At 44.5% G+C, this 19,819-nt stretch overlaps 1 protein-coding gene across 9 annotated transcripts in view; it reads left to right on the top strand.

The window, feature by feature from the left end:
- The window catches only part of dapk2a (death associated protein kinase 2a), a 47,331-nt gene extending 32,145 nt beyond the window's left edge, over positions 1–15,186 (top strand). For 2 of the 9 annotated variants that reach the window (XM_090223314.1, XM_090223312.1), the window contains exons 8-11: positions 959–1,004; positions 11,247–11,336; positions 11,963–12,055; positions 13,613–15,186. In XM_090223314.1, the coding sequence (XP_090079440.1) occupies positions 959–1,004; positions 11,247–11,336; positions 11,963–12,055; positions 13,613–13,690 (307 nt within the window). In that variant the 3' untranslated portion in view covers positions 13,691–15,186. Of the gene's footprint in view, positions 1–958; positions 1,005–3,970; positions 7,818–11,246; positions 12,056–13,612 lie in introns of those variants that run through there. The other 7 variants (XM_090223315.1, XM_090223313.1, XM_090223311.1 and 4 more) reach the window with 5 other exon arrangements.
- Positions 15,187–19,819: the final 4,633 nt, after the last annotated feature.

Raw genomic sequence — 19,819 nt, 5'->3', positions numbered from 1 at the left:
GAGAGAACCTTCCAGAAGGACAACTATTTCTGCAGTACTCCACCAATCAGGCCTTTATGGTGGAGTGGCCAGACGGAAGCCACTCCTCAGTAAAAGGCACATGACAGTCTGCTTGGAGTTTGCCAAAAGGCACCTAAAGACTCTGCCCATAAGAAACAAGATTCTCTGGTCTGATGAAACGAAGATTGAACTCTAAATGTTAAGCATCACGTCTGGAGGCAACCTGGCACCATCCCTACGGTGAAGCATGGTGGTGGCAGCATCATGCTGTGGGGATGATTTTCAACGGCAGGGACTTGGGGACTAGTCAGGATCGAGGGAAAGATGAATGGAGCAAAGTACGGAGAGATCCTTGATGAAAACCTGCTCCAGAGCGCTCAGGACCTCAGACTGGGGCGAAGGTTCACCTTGCAACAGGACAACGACCCTAAGCACACACCCAAGACAACGCAGAAGTGGCTTAGGGACAAGTCTCTGAATGTCCTTCACTGGCCCAACCAAGAGCCCGGACTTGAACTCAATTGAACATCCCTGGAGAGACCTGAAAATAGCTGTGCAGCGACGCTCCCCAACTAACCTGACAGAGCTTGAGAGGATTTACAGAGAAGATTGGGAGAAACTCTCCAAATACAGGTGTAAAATTGTAGCATCATACCCAAAAAAACTTGAGGTTGTAATCGCTGCCAAAGGTGCTTCAACAAAGTACTGAGTAAAAGGGTCTGAATACTGATGTAAATGAGTTATTTCAGCCTTTTATTTTTTTATAACTTTACAAAAATGTCTTAAAAAAAAAACAGTTTTTTTTTTTCATTATGGGGTATTGTGTGCAGATTGATGAGGGATTTCTTTTTTTTTTTAAATTAATTTTAGATTAAGGCTGTAAACATAACAAAATGTGGAGAAGGTCACGAGGTGTGAATACTCTATCAAATCCAGTGTAAACATGTTTGTCTTCCAGGAAGAGGTTAACTATTCAAGATGCCCTCAACCATCCCTGGATCAAGGTATACCATTGCCATATGAAAACAGCGTACTATCGTGATTGACAGCTTGATGTTAAAGACATGCATCGTCGTTTTCTTTTGTGACATAACTTCCTGTATTTTATGATTTGCATAACCGCGCCTCCTAATTATTATACTGTTATATTATTATACTATTATTATGTACTGTTCAGGCAGACACACGGATTGGTTTGTTGTTTGTACCGTTTTTACATACTTGGTTTCTGACCATGTAATGTATGTTAAGCTGTTATGGACTGCACCTCCCACTCAGACGATGTAGAATATATAATGACCTGGACAGCACCTCCCACTCAGACGATGTAGAATATATAATGACCTGGACAGCACCTCCCACTCAGACGATGTAGAATATATAATGACCTGGACAGCACCTCCCACTCAGACGATGTAGAATATATAATGACCTGGACTGCACCTCCCACTCAGACGATGTAGAATATATAATGGCCTGGACTGCACCTCCCACTCAGACAATGTAGAATATATAATGACCTGGACAGCACCTCCCACTCAGACGATGTAGAATATATAATGACCTGGACAGCACCTCCCACTCAGACGATGTAGAATATATCATGGCTTGGACTGCACCTCCCACTCAGACGATGTAGAATATATAATGACCTGGACAGCACCTCCCACTCAGACGATGTAGAATATATAATGACCTGGACAGCACCTCCCACTCAGACGATGTAGAATATATAATGACCTGGACAGCACCTCCCACTCAGACGATGTAGAATATATAATGACCTGGACAGCACCTCCCACTCAGACAATGTAGAATATATAATGACCTGGACAGCACCTCCCACTCAGACGATGTAGAATATATAATGACCTGGACAGCACCTCCCACTCAGACAATATAGAATATATAATGACCTGGACAGCACCTCCCACTCAGACAATGTAGAATATATAATGACCTGGACAGCACCTCCCACTCAGACGATGTAGAATATATAATGACCTGGACAGCACCTCCCACTCAGACGATGTAGAATATATAATGACCTGGACAGCACCTCCCACTCAGACAATGTAGAATATATAATGACCTGGACAGCACCTCCCACTCAGACGATGTAGAATATATAATGACCTGGACAGCACCTCCCACTCAGACAATATAGAATATATAATGACCTGGACAGCACCTCCCACTCAGACGATGTAGAATATATAATGACCTGGACAGCACCTCCCACTCAGACGATGTAGAATATATAATGACCTGGACAGCACCTCCCACTCAGACGATGTAGAATATATAATGACCTGGACAGCACCTCCCACTCAGACAATATAGAATATATAATGACCTGGACAGCACCTCCCACTCAGACGATGTAGAATATATAATGACCTGGACAGCACCTCCCACTCAGACGATGTAGAATATATAATGACCTGGACAGCACCTCCCACTCAGACAATGTAGAATATATAATGACCTGGACTGCACCTCCCACTCAGACAATGTAGAATATATAATGACCTGGACTGCACCTCCCACTCAGACGATGTAGAATATATAATGACCTGGACAGCACCTCCCACTCAGACAATATAGAATATATAATGACCTGGACTGCACCTCCCACTCAGACAATGTAGAATATATAATGACCTGGACAGCACCTCCCACTCAGACAATGTAGAATATATAATGACCTGGACAGCACCTCCCACTCAGACGATGTAGAATATATAATGACCTGGACAGCACCTCCCACTCAGACGATGTAGAATATATCATGGCTTGGACTGCACCTCCCACTTAGACAATGTAGAATATATAATGACCTGGACTGCACCTCCCACTCAGACAATGTAGAATATATAATGGCTTGGACTGCACCTCCCACTTAGACGATGTAGAATATATAATGACCTGGACAGCACCTCCCACTCAGACAATGTAGAATATATAATGACCTGGACAGCACCTCCCACTCAGACGATGTAGAATATATAATGGCCTGGCTAGTCAGATAGAGGGAGCTCTAGTCTGTTAGTTTGAATCAGATGTGTGATTCAATCAGATGAGTTTTTCCTGATAATGTTTGTCCTGCCATGTTTGTGACTCTTAACTTAAATGTGTAACCAGTTGACAAAAGAGCTTGACGTTTGGTGATAGAAAGCATCGAAAGAAGATGAATAACTAACCATGTGACCTGGAGTGTTGCCTGTTGGGTAATATATAACTAACCATGTGACCTGGAGTGTTGCCTGTTGGGTAATATATAACTAACCATGTGACCTGGAGTGTTGCCTGTTGGGTAATATATAACTAACCATGTCACCTGGAGTGTTGCCTGTTGGGTAATATATAACTAACCATGTGACCTGGAGTGTTGCCTGTTGGGTAATATATAACTAACCATGTCACCTGGAGTGTTGCCTGTTGGGTAATATATAACTAACCATGTGACCTGGAGTGTTGCCTGTTGGGTAATATATAACTAACCATGTCACCTGGAGTGTTGCCCGTTGGGTAATATATAACCAACCATGTCACCTGGAGTGTTCCCTGTTGGGTAATATATAACCAACCATGTCACCTGGAGTGTTGCCTGTTGGGTAATATATAACTAACCATGTCACCTGGAGTGTTGCCTGTTGGGTAATGTATAACTAACCATGTCACCTGGAGTGTTGCCTGTTGGGTAATATATAACCAACCATGTCACCTGGAGTGTTGCCTGTTGGGTAATATATAACTAACCATGTCACCTGGAGTGTTGCCTGTTGGGTAATATATAACCAACCATGTCACCTGGAGTGTTGTCGGTGGTTTGGTGATGGAGGCATGTCACCTCTGGCTTATATTCCATTGCTGTTCAGAACATCATCAATGCATGGCATGCAGTGCCAGTTAGTGACTTCCAGCTCAGTAACCCTCCGTCTATCGTCCTCATCTCTCGTGTCTGAAGTCTAATGAGTACAAGGAGGAGACTCCCATCACCAAGACCGCGGACCAGACCAAGACCCCGGACCAGACCAAGACCCCGGACCAGACCAAGACCCCTAAGAAGCGCGAGCGGCGTCAGCTGAAGACCAAACGTCTCAAGGAGTACACCATGAAGTCCCACTCCTCCATGCCCCCCAACAACACCTACGTCAACTTTGAACGCTTCGTCCAGGTAGTGGAGGACATCAGCCGGATGGAGGGCTCCTTCACTGGGCTAGCCTCGGCCCACGACTCCCTGCAGGAGGACATCGACGCCTTGGTCTCCGTCTACAACCATAAGGAGTCCTGGTACAAGGAGGAGAGCGAGGGGGTCCGTCACCAGCTATCTCAGATCCGCTACGAGTTCCGTAAAGTGGAGGCGATGAAGAGGAGCCTGCAGGATGAGATGAAGGTGGTGGACGTCAGCGTCAGTGACGTCAGCGCCCGCTACCAGGAGAGGAAGAGACACTTTGACGCCCTGAGACAGGAGCTGAGCGACGAGCTGAAGTGGGTGCAGGACGTGGTGGGGTCGTTAGGGGTCACGGGCGGGGTCGCGGACGGGGTCGGAGGAGGAGGGGGCTACCTCAGCTGTAACTTCTCCACTGTGTTTAATAATGATGTGAATGAAGCACTGAAGGAAATGCTGAACAGAAGCTGTGGAGGAGATCTGCTGTCTGGGATCAGCCTGAACCTCACTGAGTCTGGACTGAAGAGATAGTATAGTATAGTATAGTATAGTACAGTAGAGTATCAACCTGGACCTGACTGAGTCTGGACTGAAGAGATATAATGGTATAGTATAGTACAATAGAGTATCAACCTGGACCTGACTGAGTCTGGACTGAAGAGATAGTATAGTATAGTATAGTAGTACCGCAGAGCATTAACCTGGACCTGACTGCGTCGGTATAGTATAGTACAGTATAGTAGTATAGTATAGTAGAGTATCTTATAGTAGTAGAGTACCGTAGAGTATAGTCGTAGAGTATAGTAGTTCAGTAGAGTATCAACCTGGACCTGACTGAGTCTGGACAGTATATTATAGTACAGTATAGTATAGTACAGTATGGTATAGTAGTAGAGTATAGTATAGTAGTACAATAGAGTATCCACATGGACCTGACTCAGTCTGGTTAGGGTAGTATAGTACAGTATAGTATAGTACAGTATGGTATAGTACAGTATAGTATAGTAGTAGAGTATAGTATAGTACTACAGTAGAGTATCCACATGGACCTGACTGTGTCTGGATAGTACAGTAGAGTATAGTATAGTACAATAGAGTATCAACCTGGACCTGACTAAGTCTGGTTAGGATAGTATAGTACAGTATAGTATAGTACAGTATGGTATAGTACAGTATAGTATAGTAGTAGAGTATAGTATAATAGTAGAGTATAGTATAGTAGTACAGTAGAGCATCCACATGGACCTGACTGTGTCTGGATAGGATAGTATAGTACAGTATGTTATAGTATAGTATAGTATAGTAGTACAGTAGAGTATCAACCTGGACCTGACTCAGTCTGGATAGGATAGTACAGTATAGTATAGCACAGTATAGCATAGCATAGTATATAGCATGGTATAGTATGGTATAGCATAGTATGGTATAGTATAGTATAGCACGGTATAGTAATGCATAATATAGTATAGCATAGTATGGTATAGTATAGCATAGCATAGCATAGCATAGAATGGTATAGCATAGTATAGTATAGCATAGAATGGTATAGCATAGTATAGTATAGCATGGTATAGTATAGCATGGTATAGTATAGTATAGTCTGGACAGTAGAGTAGAGTATCAACCTGGACCTGACTGAGTCTGGACAGTAGAGTAGAGTATCAACCTGGACCTGACTGAGTCTGGACAGTAGAGTAGAGTACCAACCTGGACCTGACTGAGTCTGGACAGTAGAGTAGAGTACCAACAGGGACCTGACTGAGTCTGGACAGTAGAGTAGAGTACCAACCTGGACCTGACTGAGTCTGGACAGTAGAGTAGAGTAGAGTATCAACCTGGACCTGACTGAGTCTGGACAGTAGAGTAGAGTCCCAACCTGGACCTGACTGAGTCTGGACAGTAGAGTAGAGTACCAACCTGGACCTGACTGAGTCTGGACAGTAGAGTAGAGTACCAACCTGGACCTGACTGAGTCTGGACAGTAGAGTAGAGTACCAACCTGGACCTGACTGAGTCTGGACAGTAGAGTAGAGTCCCAACCTGGACCTGACTGAGTCTGGACAGTAGAGTAGAGTACCAACCTGGACCTGACTGAGTCTGGACAGTAGAGTAGAGTCCCAACCTGGACCTGACTGAGTCTGGACAGTAGAGTAGAGTACCAACCTGGACCTGACTGAGACAGGAGAGTAGAGTACCAACCTGGACCTGACTGGACAGTAGAGTAGAGTCCAAACCTGGACCTGACTGAGTCTGGACAGTAGAGTATAGTACCAACCTGGATCTGACTGGACAGTAGAGTAGAGTATCAACCTGGACCTGACTGAGTCTGGACAGTAGAGTAGAGTACCAACCTGGACCTGACTGGACAGTAGAGTAGAGTACCAACCTGGACCTGACTGGACAGTAGAGTAGAGTACCAACCTGGACCTGTCTGGACAGTAGAGTAGAGTACCAACCTGGACCTGACTGGACAGTAGAGTAGAGTACCAACCTGGACCTGACTGAGTCTGGACAGTAGAGTAGAGTATCAACCTGGACCTGACTGAGTCTGGACAGTAGAGTAGAGTATCAACCTGGACCTGACTGAGTCTGGACAGTAGAGTAGAGTACCAACCAGGACCTGACTGGACAGTAGAGTAGAGTCCCAACCTGGACCTGACTGAGTCTGGACAGTAGAGTAGAGTACCAACCTGGACCTGACTGAGTCTGGACAGTAGAGTAGAGTACCAACCTGGACCTGACTGAGACTGGACAGTAGAGTAGAGTACCAACCTGGACCTGACTGAGTCTGGACAGTAGAGATAACAGCAGTTAAGAGTATAGTATCAACCTGGACCTGACTGGACAGTAGAGTAGAGTACCAACCTGGACCTGACTGAGTCTGGACAGTAGAGTAGAGTACCAACCTGGACCTGACTGAGTCTGGACAGTAGAGATAACAGCAGTTAAGAGTATAGTATCAACCTGGACCTGACTGGACAGTAGAGTAGAGTACCAACCTGGACCTGACTGAGTCTGGACAGTAGAGATAACAGCAGTTAGAGTATAGTACCAACCTGGACCTGACTGAGTCTGGACAGTAGAGTAGAGTACCAACCTGGACCTGACTGAGTCTGGACAGTAGAGATAACAGCAGATACAGTAGAGTACCAACCTGGACCTGACTGAGTCTGGACAGTAGAGTAGAGTACCAACCTGGACCTGACTGAGTCTGGACAGTAGAGTAGAGTACCAACCTGGACCTGACTGAGTCTGGACAGTAGAGTATAGTACCAACCTGGACCTGACTGAGTCTGGACAGTAGAGTAGAGTACCAACCTGGACCTGACTGAGTCTGGACAGTAGAGATAACAGCAGATACAGTATAGTACCAACCTGGACCTGACTGAGTCTGGACAGTAGAGTAGAGTACCAACCTGGACCTGACTGAGTCTGGACAGTAGAGTAGAGTATCAACCTGGACCTGACTGAGTCTGGACAGTAGAGATAACAGCAGTTTCAGAAGCCCAGAGTCAGTATCAGAAACAGGAAGTAGAGGACACGAAGTCATCTCTGTGAAATATGATACATTTAGTTTGTTCTCCTTGTGATACATTAGTAGTATTGTTGTGATTAGCTGAAAAATAAAACGTCAACATATTTACAATGCTTACTTTTCGTGTTTTACAAAGAATGATGTAAGAGGCTTGACAGGTTTTGATGTTTTATATTTAAAGTCTGCAACTTTTAAGTAGCTTGTTTGTTTTTCATAGTTCAAAGCCAACTGTTGATCATGTGGATAGAGGATTGATAATGAGTAGATGTCATTATTGACAGTAGACCTTCTTAGATTAGATTGAAGCTAGTTGAGAGTGTTATTGTTGTATGTGTATTTTAGATGCTTGTACCTACCTGATCTAAACCCACTGAACCTGATAAAGATCTTATCGATTGAAATGGTGTGTGATTGTGTGTGTGTGTGTGATTGTGTGTGTGTGTGTGATTGTGTGTGTGTGTGTGTGTGTGTGTGTACTGTATCAGCCAAACACTACAATACACTGGTCATTTTAGTCCTAGTCTGGTACCTTTTAGTCTGGGTCCTTCTAGTCAGGTCATTTTAGTCCTAGTCTGGTCCTTTTAGTCCTAGTCTGGTCCTTTTAGTCCTAGTCTGGGTCCTTTTAGTCCTAGTCTGGTCATTTTAGTCCTAGTCTGGGTCCTTTTAGTCTGGTCCTTTTAGTCCTAGTCTGGTCCTTTTAGTCCTAGTATGGTCCTTTTAGTCCTAGTCTGGTCCTTTTAGTCCTAGTCTGGTCCTTTTAGTCCTAGTCTGGTCCTTTTAGTCCTAGTCTGGGTCCTTTTAGTCCTAGTCTGGTCCTTTTAGTCCTAGTCTGGTCCTTTTAGTCCTAGTCTGGTCCTTTTAGTCCTAGTCTGGGTCCTTTTAGTCCTAGTATGGTCCTTTTAGTCCTAGTCTGGGTCCTTTTAGTCCTAGTCTGGGTCCTTTTAGTCCTAGTATGGTCCTTTTAGTCCTAGTCTGGGTCCTTTTAGTCCTAGTATGGTCCTTTTAGTCCTAGTCTGGTCCTTTTAGTCCTAGTCTGGGTCCTTTTAGTCCTAGTATGGTCCTTTTAGTCCTAGTCTGGGTCCTTTTAGTCCTAGTATGGTCCTTTTAGTCCTAGTCTGGTCCTTTTATTACTAGTCTGGTCCTTTTAGTCCTAGTCTGGTCCTTTTAGTCCTAGTCTGGTCCTTTTAGTCCTAGTATGGTCCTTTTATTACTAGTCTGGTCCTTTTAGTCCTAGTATGGTCCTTTTAGTCCTAGTCTGGTCCTTTCAGTCCTAGTCTGGGTCCTTTTAGTCCTAGTCTGGTCATTTTAGTCCTAGTCTGGGTCCTTTTAGTCTGATCCTTTTAGTCCTAGTCTGGTCCTTTTAGTCCTAGTCTGGGTCCTTTTAGTCCTAGTCTGGTCATTTTAGTCCTAGTCTGGGTCCTTTTAGTCTGGTCCTTTTAGTCCTAGTCTGGTCCTTTTAGTCCTAGTCTGGGTCCTTTTAGTCCTAGTCTGGTCATTTTAGTCCTAGTCTGGTCATTTTAGTCCTAGTATGGGTCCTTTTAGTCTGATCCTTTTAGTCCTAGTCTGGTCCTTTTAGTCCTAGTCTGGTCCTTTTAGTCCTAGTCTGGGTCCTTTTAGTCCTAGTCTGGTCATTTTAGTCCTAGTCTGGGTCCTTTTAGTCTGGTCCTTTTAGTCCTAGTCTGGTCCTTTTAGTCCTAGTATGGTCCTTTTAGTCCTAGTCTGGTCCTTTTAGTCCTAGTCTGGTCCTTTTAGTCCTAGTCTGGTCCTTTTAGTCCTAGTCTGGGTCCTTTTAGTCCTAGTCTGGTCCTTTTAGTCCTAGTCTGGTCCTTTTAGTCCTAGTCTGGTCCTTTTAGTCCTAGTCTGGGTCCTTTTAGTCCTAGTATGGTCCTTTTAGTCCTAGTCTGGGTCCTTTTAGTCCTAGTCTGGGTCCTTTTAGTCCTAGTATGGTCCTTTTAGTCCTAGTCTGGGTCCTTTTAGTCCTAGTATGGTCCTTTTAGTCCTAGTCTGGTCCTTTTAGTCCTAGTCTGGGTCCTTTTAGTCCTAGTATGGTCCTTTTAGTCCTAGTCTGGGTCCTTTTAGTCCTAGTATGGTCCTTTTAGTCCTAGTCTGGTCCTTTTATTACTAGTCTGGTCCTTTTAGTCCTAGTCTGGTCCTTTTAGTCCTAGTCTGGTCCTTTTAGTCCTAGTATGGTCCTTTTATTACTAGTCTGGTCCTTTTAGTCCTAGTATGGTCCTTTTAGTCCTAGTCTGGTCCTTTCAGTCCTAGTCTGGGTCCTTTTAGTCCTAGTCTGGTCATTTTAGTCCTAGTCTGGGTCCTTTTAGTCTGATCCTTTTAGTCCTAGTCTGGTCCTTTTAGTCCTAGTCTGGGTCCTTTTAGTCCTAGTCTGGTCATTTTAGTCCTAGTCTGGGTCCTTTTAGTCTGGTCCTTTTAGTCCTAGTCTGGTCCTTTTAGTCCTAGTCTGGGTCCTTTTAGTCCTAGTCTGGTCATTTTAGTCCTAGTCTGGGTCCTTTTAGTCTGGTCCTTTTAGTCCTAGTCTGGTCATTTTAGTCCTAGTCTGGGTCCTTTTAGTCTGGTCCTTTTAGTCCTAGTCTGGTCCTTTTAGTCCTAGTCTGGGTCCTTTTAGTCTGGTCCTTTTAGTCCTAGTCTGGTCCTTTTAGTCCTAGTCTGGTCCTTTTAGTCCTAGTCTGGTCCTTTTAGTCCTAGTCTGGTCCTTTTAGTCTGGTCCCTTTTAGTCCTAGTCTGGTCCTTTTATTCCTAGTCTGGATCCCTTTTAGTCCTAGTCTGGTCCTTTTAGTCCAAGTCTGGGTCCTTTTAGTCTGGTCCTTTTAGTCCTAGTCTTGTCCTTTTAGTCCTAGTCTGGGTCCTTTTAGTCCTAGTCTGGTCCTTTTAGTCCTAGTCTGGTCCCTTTTAGTCCTAGTATGGTCCTTTTAGTCCTAGTCTGGCCCCTTTTAGTCCTAGTCTGGTCCCTTTTAGTCCTAGTCTGGTCCTTTTAGTCCTAGTCTGGTCCTGATCTCTTTATAAGACTGTTTTAGCTCCTATGTTTGTTGTCTTTGTCATGACAGCCCAAAGGCTTTTCATCCTATCTATGTCATGACAGCCCAAAGGCTTTTCATCCTATCTATGTCATGACAGCCCAAAGGCTTTTCATCCTATCTATGTCATGACAGCCCAAAGGCTTTTCATCCTATCTATGTCATGACAGCCCAAAGGCTTTTCATCCTATCTATGTCATGACAGCCCAAAGGCTTTTCATCCTATCTATGTCATGACAGCCCAAAGGCTTTTCATCCTATCTATGTCATGACAGCCCAAAGGCTTTTCATCCTATCTATGTCATGACAGCCCAAAGGCTTTTCATCCTATCTATGTCATGACAGCCCAAAGGCTTTTCATCCTATCTATGTCATGACAGCCCCAAAGGCTTTTCATCCTATCTATGTCATGACAGCCCCAAAGGCTTTTCATCCTATCTATGTCATGACAGCCCCAAAGGCTTTTCATCGTATCTATGTCCTGCTGTTTTCTGCTGTGGTTTAGCCGTTAAACCCATGCCAGGCCCTGGTGCGCAGACAGTCTGTCATTAATCTGGAGAACTTCAGGAGACAGTACGCACAACGCAGATGGAAGGTACGTCCTGCAGTACAAAACATCATACAATATCACCAACATTCCATTAGGCCATTGATAAGTGTGTGTGTGTGTGTGTGTGTGTGTGTGTGTGTGTGCGACATTGCGTGTGTGTGTGTGTGTGTGTGCGACATTGCGTGTGCGTGTGTGTGTGTGTGTGTTTGCGTGCGTGCGTGAGTGTTTGTATCTGTCCATGTGTGTAATTGTTTGTGATGTCAATAGGCCAATACATATGCTGTAGTGTGTCAGAACATCTTTATCAGGATTGTGTCTCTGTGGGGACTAGATGTCGATCAGGATTGTGTCTCTGTGGGGACTAGATGTCGATCAGGATTGTGTCTCTGTGGGGACTAGATGTCAAACGGGATTGTGTCTCTGTGGGGACTAGATGTCTATCAGGATTGTGTCTCTGTGTTGTCTAGATGTCTATCAGGATTGTGTCTCTGTGTTGTCTAGATGTCTATCAGGATTGTGTCTCTGTGTTGTCTAGATGTCTATCAGGATTGTGTCTCTGTGTTGTCTAGATGTCTATCAGGATTGTGTCTCTGTGTTGTCTAGATGTCTATCAGGATTTTGTCTCTGTGTTGTCTAGATGTCTATCAGGATTGTGTCTCTGTGTTGTCTAGATGTCTATCAGGATTGTGTCTCTGTGTAACCACCTGACCAGGATGATGAGAAAAGGGCAGGAACAACAACAACAACAACAACAACAGGACCAGGTGATGACCACACACACACACACACACACACACACACACACACACACACACACACACACACACACACACACACACACACACACACACACACACACACACACACACACACACACACACACACACACACACACACACACACAGTCTGTCTAATTTACCCATTCATATTACACAGTCTAACTAACCCATTAATATTACACAGTCTATGTTTAATGAATCATCAATCAATCAATCAATCAAATGTATTTATAAAGCCCTTTTTACAACAGCTGATGTCTCAAAGTGCTGTACAGAAACCCAGCCTAAAACCCCAAACAGCAAGCAATGCAGATGTAGAAGCACGGTGGCTAGGAAAAACTCCCTAGAAAGGCCAGAACCTAGGAAGAAACCTAGAGAGGAACCAGGCTCTGAGGGGTGGCCAGTCTTCTTCTGGCTCTACTGGGTAGACCAGAGGAACCAGGCTCTGAGGGGGCCACCCCCTCAGTCCTCTTCTGGCTGTGCAGGGTGGAGATTAGAAACCTAGAGAGGAACCAGGCTCTGAGGGGTGGCCAGTCCTCTTCTGGCTGTGCAGGGTGGAGATTAGAAACCTAGAGAGGAACCAGGCTCTGAGGGGTGGCCAGTCCTCTTCCGGCTGTGCAGGGTGGAGATTAGAAACCTAGAGAGGAACCAGGCTATGAGGGGTGTCCAGTCCTCTTCTGGCTGTGCCGGGTGGAGATTAGAAACCTAGAGAGGAACCAGGCTCTGAGCGGTGGCCAGTCCTCTTCTGGCTGTGCCGGGTGGAGATTAGAAACCTAGAGAGGAACCAGGCTCTGAGGGGTGGCCAGTCCTCTTCTGGCTGTGCCGGGTGGAGATTAGAAACCTAGAGAGGAACCAGGCTCTGAGGGGTGGCCAGTCCTCTTCTGGCTGTGCCGGGTGGAGATTAGAAACCTAGAGAGGAACCAGGCTCTGAGGGGTGGCCAGTCCTCTTCTGGCTGTGCCGGGTGGAGATTAGAAACCTAGAGAGGAACCAGGCTCTGAGGGGTGGCCAGTCCTCTTCTGTCTGTGCAGGGTGGAGATTAGAAACCTAGAGAGGAACCAGGCTATGAGGGGTGTCTTCTGGCTGTGCCGGGTGGAGATTATAACAGAACATGGCCATTGTATTGCACAGTCATGAATTAATATTGCACAATCTATGTCTAATTAACCCATGTAATGCTGCTGATGCCACTGATCACTCAGCCAGTACATGGGACGTGTGTGTAAACTTGTTAGTGATGGGTCAAGAAGTGATGTGTTGTTGTGCTGTTGCCCTCGGTTACGTAAAACACAAATATTGTTGCGTTGTCATCTCAGCAAGATACACACAAAAGTCATTCACACGGATCTACCCAATCATATCTATAATCCACAGTAACTAAGCAACATACTGAACCTTGTCATTGTGTTTAACTGCGGTCCACTCTGGAGTACAGAGATGGCGGCCTACCTAACAGCTATTCTATTGACTATCTATTACTGGAGTCATTACAGAGAAACAGAGTTGTACCTCCTAGAAATAGACAATACTGGTTGTGTTTTCAGAGGAGCTGTGACAGCGACAACGAGGAAGAGACCAGGAAGATGAGACTACAGACCAGGAAGAGGAGTAACACTTCCTGAAGACAACAACCAATCAAAATGCCACCATTCCTCCATTCCACTTCCTGAAGTCAACAACCAACCAAAACACCACCATTCCACTTCCTGAAGTCAACAACCAATCAAAACACCACCGTTCCTCCATTCCACTTCCTGAAGTCAACAACCAATCAAAACACCACCGTTCCTCCATTCCACTTCCTGAAGTCAACAACCAATCAAAACACCACCGTTCCTCCATTCCACTTCCTGAAGTCAACAACCAATCAAAACACCACCGTTCCTCCATTCCACTTCCTGAAGTCAACAACCAATCAAAACACCACCGTTCCTCCATTCCACTTCCTGAAGTCAACAACCAAGCACCATTTAAATCCAGTTGTCTATGAAGTTATAGTCTTTTCTCAGTGAAAGGTCATAGACATGAAGTCTTTTTTTTAATGATACTTCTGTATGTTAGCTAGCTTTTTAGAAATCTGTTTACAGTGTAGTGGTTGTATATGGCGGGAAATACTAGACAGCAGAAGGAATCCGTTTGTGTTCTTACTGTATTTTACATCAGTGTTGCATGTATAAAATATGTTTTCCTATTAGATTATGTGTCACGCCCTGTTTATTCTCTATGTTGGTTGGGGCGTGACAGTGTCTAGGGTGGGTTATCTAGGTGATTAATGATTTATGTTGGCCTGGTATGGTTCCCGTATTCAGAGGCAGCTGTTTATTCTCTATGTTGGTTGGGGCGTGACAGTGACCAGGGTGGGTTATCTAGGTGATTAATGATTTATGTTTGCCTGGTATGGTTCCCGCATTCAGAGGCAGCTGTTTATTCTCTATGTTGGTTGGGGCGTGACAGTGTCTAGGGTGGGTTATCTAGGTGATTAATGATTTATGTTGGCCTGGTATGGTTCCCGTATTCAGAGGCAGCTGTTTATTCTCTATGTTGGTTGGGGCGTGACAGTGTCTAGGGTGGGTTATCTAGGTGATTAATGATTTATGTTGGCCTGGTATGGTTCCCGTATTCAGAGGCAGCTGTTTATTCGTTGTCTCTGATTGGGGATGATATTTAGGCAGCCATTTCCCCTTTGTGCTTTGTGGGATGTTGTCTAGGTATAGTTGCCTGTGAGCACTACTCTGAGCTTCACGTTTCGGGTTTTTTTTTTCTTCGCTTTATTGTTTTTGTTTTTGTTTTGTTTTTAAGTTTCTTTTCCAAAATAAAAGGATGGAAACACCACGCTGCATCTTGGTCCGCTCGTTATAACGATCGTGACATTATGTTTAACCTGTGTATGCATTCTCTATCCTGGCTATTGCCATTTCCTTACATAAATCTACCACCACTTTTCAACGTGTGATTTATGGGGAATTCATCAATATTTCCTGTATTTTACTGTATTTTTCTGATTTGTAAACTATATTATGAAACCCTACGACCCAAACCAATCCCTAATTGCTGTAACAATAACAATAAATATGACTGTAAATCTTCTCGGACTCCGTGAGGCGAAGCTAAGCAGCAACATGTTTTCACGCCTGGTTACTTTCTTATATCAGCTAGCGTGTTTCCTGACTCTTTTTCCCAAGATACTCCAAACAGCAAGATGAGTTGAGTACATTCATTCACTTGAACAATAAACCCAAAGGCAACTCTTTCTTTGGCTTCTGTCTGTAGTCTCTAGACCTCAGTTAAATCAGCTGAGTAGTAGTCTGTAAAGCACTGCAGTTGGTTTCTCCCCAGGATGCTGAAAGACTGACAGTTGGTTTCTCCACAGGATGCAGAATAACTGACAGTTGGTTTCTCCACGGGATGCTGAATAACTGACAGCTGTTACAGTTGGTTTCTCCTCAGGATGCTGAATAACTGACAGTTGTTACAGTTGGTTTCTCCACAGGATGCTGAATAACTGACAGTTGGTTTCTCCTCAGGATGCTGAATGACTGACAGTTGTTACAGTTGGTTTCTCCTCAGGATGCTGAATAACTGACAGTTGTTACAGTTGGTTTCTCCACAGGATGCTGAAAGACTGACAGTTGGTTTCTCCACAGGATGCAGAATAACTGACAGTTGGTTTCTCCACGGGATGCTGAATAACTGACAGCTGTTACAGTTGGTTTCTCCTCAGGATGCTGAATAACTGACAGTTGTTACAGTTGGTTTCTCCACAGGATGCTGAATAACTGACAGTTGGTTTCTCCTCAGGATGCTGAATGACTGACAGTTGTTACAGTTGGTTTCTCCACAGGATGCTGAATAACTGACAGCTGTTACAGTTGGTTTCTCCTCAGGATGCTGAATAACTGACAGTTGTTACAGTTGGTTTCTCCACAGGATGCTGAATAACTGACAGTTGGTTTCTCCTCAGGATGCTGAATGACTGACAGTTGTTACAGTTGGTTTCTCCTCTGGATGCTGAATGACTGACAGTTGTTGCAGTTGGTTTCTCCTCTGGATGCTGAATAACTGATAGTTGGTTTCTTCTCAGGATGCTGAATAACTGACAGTTGGTTTCTCCACAGGATGCTGAATAACTGACAGTTGGTTTCTCCCACAGGATGCTGAATGACTGACAGTTGGTTTCTCTACAGGATGCTGAATAACTGACAGTTGGTTCTCCCACAGGATGCTGAATAACTGACAGCTGTTACAGTTGGTTTCTCCATAGGATGCTGAATGACTGACAGTTGGTTTCTCCATAGGATGCTGAATAACTGACAGTTGTTACAGTTGGTTTCTCCTCGGGATGCTGAATAACTGACAGTTGGTTTCTCCACAGGATGCTGAATAACTGACAGTTGTTACAGTTGGTTCCCCCACAGGATGCTGAATAACTGACAGTTGGTTTCTCCACAGGATGCTGAATAACTGACAGCTGTTACAGTTGGTTTCTCCCCAGGATGCTGAATAACTGACAGTTGTTACAGTTGGTTTCTCCTCAGGATGCTAAATGACTGACCGTTGGTTTCTCCACAGGATGCTGAATAACTGACAGTTGGTTTCTCCACAGGATGCTGAATAACTGACAGTTGTTACAGTTTTTTTCTTCTCAGGATGCTGAATAACTGACAGTTGTTACAGTTGGTTTCTCCTCAGGATGCTGAATAACTGACAGTTGGTACAGTTGGTTTCTCTACAGGATGCTGAATGACTGACAGTTGGTTTCTCTACAGGATGCTGAATAACTGACAGCTGTTACAGTTGGTTTCTCCTCAGGATGCTGAATGACTGACAGTTGGTTTCTCCACAGGATGCTGAATAACTGACAGTTGTTACAGTTGGTTTCTCCTCAGGATGCTGAATAACTGACAGTTGGTTCCCCCACAGGATGCTGAATAACTGACAGTTGGTTTCTCCACAGGATGCTGAATAACTGACAGTTGTTACAGTTGGTTTCTCCATAGGATGCTGAATAACTGACAGTTGTTACAGTTGGTTTCTCCACAGGATACTAAATGACTGACAGTTGGTTTCTCCATGGGATGCTGAATAACTGACAGCTGTTACAGATGGTTTCTCCTCAGGATGCTGAATAACTGACAGTTGGTTTCTCCATAGGATGCTGAATAACTGACAGCTGTTACAGTTGGTTTCTCCCCAGGATGCTGAATAACTGACAGTTGTTACAGTTGGTTTCTCCTCAGGATGCTGAATGACTGACAGTTGGTTTCTCCACAGGATGCTGAATAACTGACAGTTGTTACAGTTTTTTTCTCCTCAGGATGCTGAATAACTGACAGTTGTTACAGTTGGTTTCTCCTCAGGATGCTGAATAACTGACAGTTGTTACAGTTGGTTTCTCTACAGGATGCTGAATGACTGACAGTTGGTTTCTCTACAGGATGCTGAATAACTGACAGTTGTTACAGTTGGTTTCTCCTCAGGATGCTGAATGACTGACAGTTGGTTTCTCTACAGGATGCTGAATAACTGACAGTTGTTACAGTTGGTTTCTCCTCAGGATGCTGAATGACTGACAGTTGGTTTCTCCACAGGATGCTGAATAACTGACAATTGTTACAGTTGGTTTCTCTACAGGATGCTGAATGACTGACAGTTGGTTTCTCTACAGGATGCTGAATGACTGACAGTTGTTACAGTTGGTTTCTCCTCAGGATGCTGAACGACTGACAGTTGTTACAGTTGGTTGGTTATGTCCTCAGTGTGCCTCTGAGGTTACTGGAGACTAATTGGTGTTGGAGGCACACAACAACAACAACACACCGTAGCTGTGTTGAGGCCTCATAAGTTCACAGTGTCAAGGTACTGTACATACCGTAGCTGTGTTGAGGCCTCATAAGTTCACAGAGTCAAGGTACTGTACATACCGTAGCTGTGTTGAGGCCTCATAAGTTCACAGAGTCAAGGTACTGTACATACCGTAGCTGTGTTGAGGCCTCGTAAGTTCACAGAGTCAAGGTACTGTACATACCGTAGCTGTGTTGAGGCCTCATAAGTTCACAGAGTCAAGGTACTGTACATACCGTAGCTGTGTTGAGGCCTCATAAGTTCACAGAGTCAAGGTACTGTACATACCGTAGCTGTGTTGAGGCCTCATAAGTTCACAGAGTCAAGGTACTGTACATACCGTAGCTGTGTTGAGGCCTCGTAAGTTCACAGTGTCAAGGTACTGTACATACCGTAGCTGTGTTGAGGCCTCGTAAGTTCACAGTGTCAAGGTACTGTACACACCGTAGCTGTGTTGAGGCCTCGTAAGTTCACAGAGTCAAGGTACTGTACATACCGTAGCTGTGTTGAGGCCTCATAAGTTCACAGAGTCAAGGTACTGTACACACCGTAGCTGTGTTGAGGCCTCGTAAGTTCACAGAGTCAAGGTACTGTACACACCGTAGCTGTGTTGAGGCCTCGTAAGTTCACAGAGTCAAGGTACTGTACATACCGTAGCTGTGTTGAGGCCTCATAAGTTCACAGAGTCAAGGTACTGTACATACCGTAGCTGTGTTGAGGCCTCCTAAGTTCACAGAGTCAAGGTACTGTACATACCGTAGCTGTGTTGAGGCCTCCTAAGTTCACAGAGTCAAGGTACTGTACACACCGTAGCTGTGTTGAGGCCTCATAAGTTCACAGAGTCAAGGTACTGTACACACCGTAGCTGTGTTGAGGCCTCGTAAGTTCACAGTGTCAAGGTACTACTGTACATACCGTAGCTGTGTTGAGGCCTCGTAAGTTCACAGAGTCAAGGTACTACTGTACACACCGTACAGAGGGGTCTCATATTATGAAAGAGATACAAGTAAGTTGTCATTTTCAACTTTGTGGAGGTTTTGAGATCTGTTCACGTGGACCTTGAATGAGGACATTTGTAAACTATCCAAGACGACTCCTTGAATGTCACCTCCTGAAGAATCCTTGGACATAAACACTTATCGATGTGATGTATTAGCCATAGCCAACTACAGTACAGACACACAGTATAACCCAAAAGGCAGAGGCTCGTTGTTGAGTCCGATGACTGTCGGTTCAGTTGGAGAATGTGACCGGTCATTGTGTTCTAGGGTAGTTCTTCCTTCAGGGGACAGTACACACTGTACACCCAGTAACCAGTAATAACATCACATACAGAGACCCAGTCACCAGTAATAACATCACATGCAGAGACCCAGTCACCAGTAATAACATCACATACAGAGACCCAGTCACCAGTAATAACATCACATACACAGACCCAGTCACCAGTAATAACATCACACACAGAGACCGAGTCACCAGTAATAACATCACATACAGAGACCCAGTAACCAGTAATAACATCACATACAGAGACCCAGTCACCAGTAATAACATCACATACAAAGACCCAGTCACCAGTAATAACATCACATACAGAGACCCAGTCACCAGTAATAACATCACATACACAGACCCAGTCACCAGTAATAACATCACACACAGAGACCCAGTCACCAGTAATAACATCACATACAGAGACCCAGTAACCAGTAATAACATCACATACAGAGACCCAGTCACCAGTAATAACATCACATACAAAGACCCAGTCACCAGTAATAACATCACATACAGAGACCCAGTCACCAGTAATAACATCACATACAGAGACCCAGTCACCAGTAACATACCAGTAATAACATCACACACAGAGACCCAGTCACCAGTAATAACATCACATACAGAGA

This window comes from Oncorhynchus mykiss, chromosome 26, assembly GCF_057628025.1.
Source record: "Oncorhynchus mykiss isolate SJ-2025 chromosome 26, ASM5762802v1, whole genome shotgun sequence".
NCBI classification, from domain to species: Eukaryota; Metazoa; Chordata; class Actinopteri; order Salmoniformes; family Salmonidae; genus Oncorhynchus; species Oncorhynchus mykiss.
This window is presented reverse-complemented; position numbering and strand designations above follow the sequence as displayed.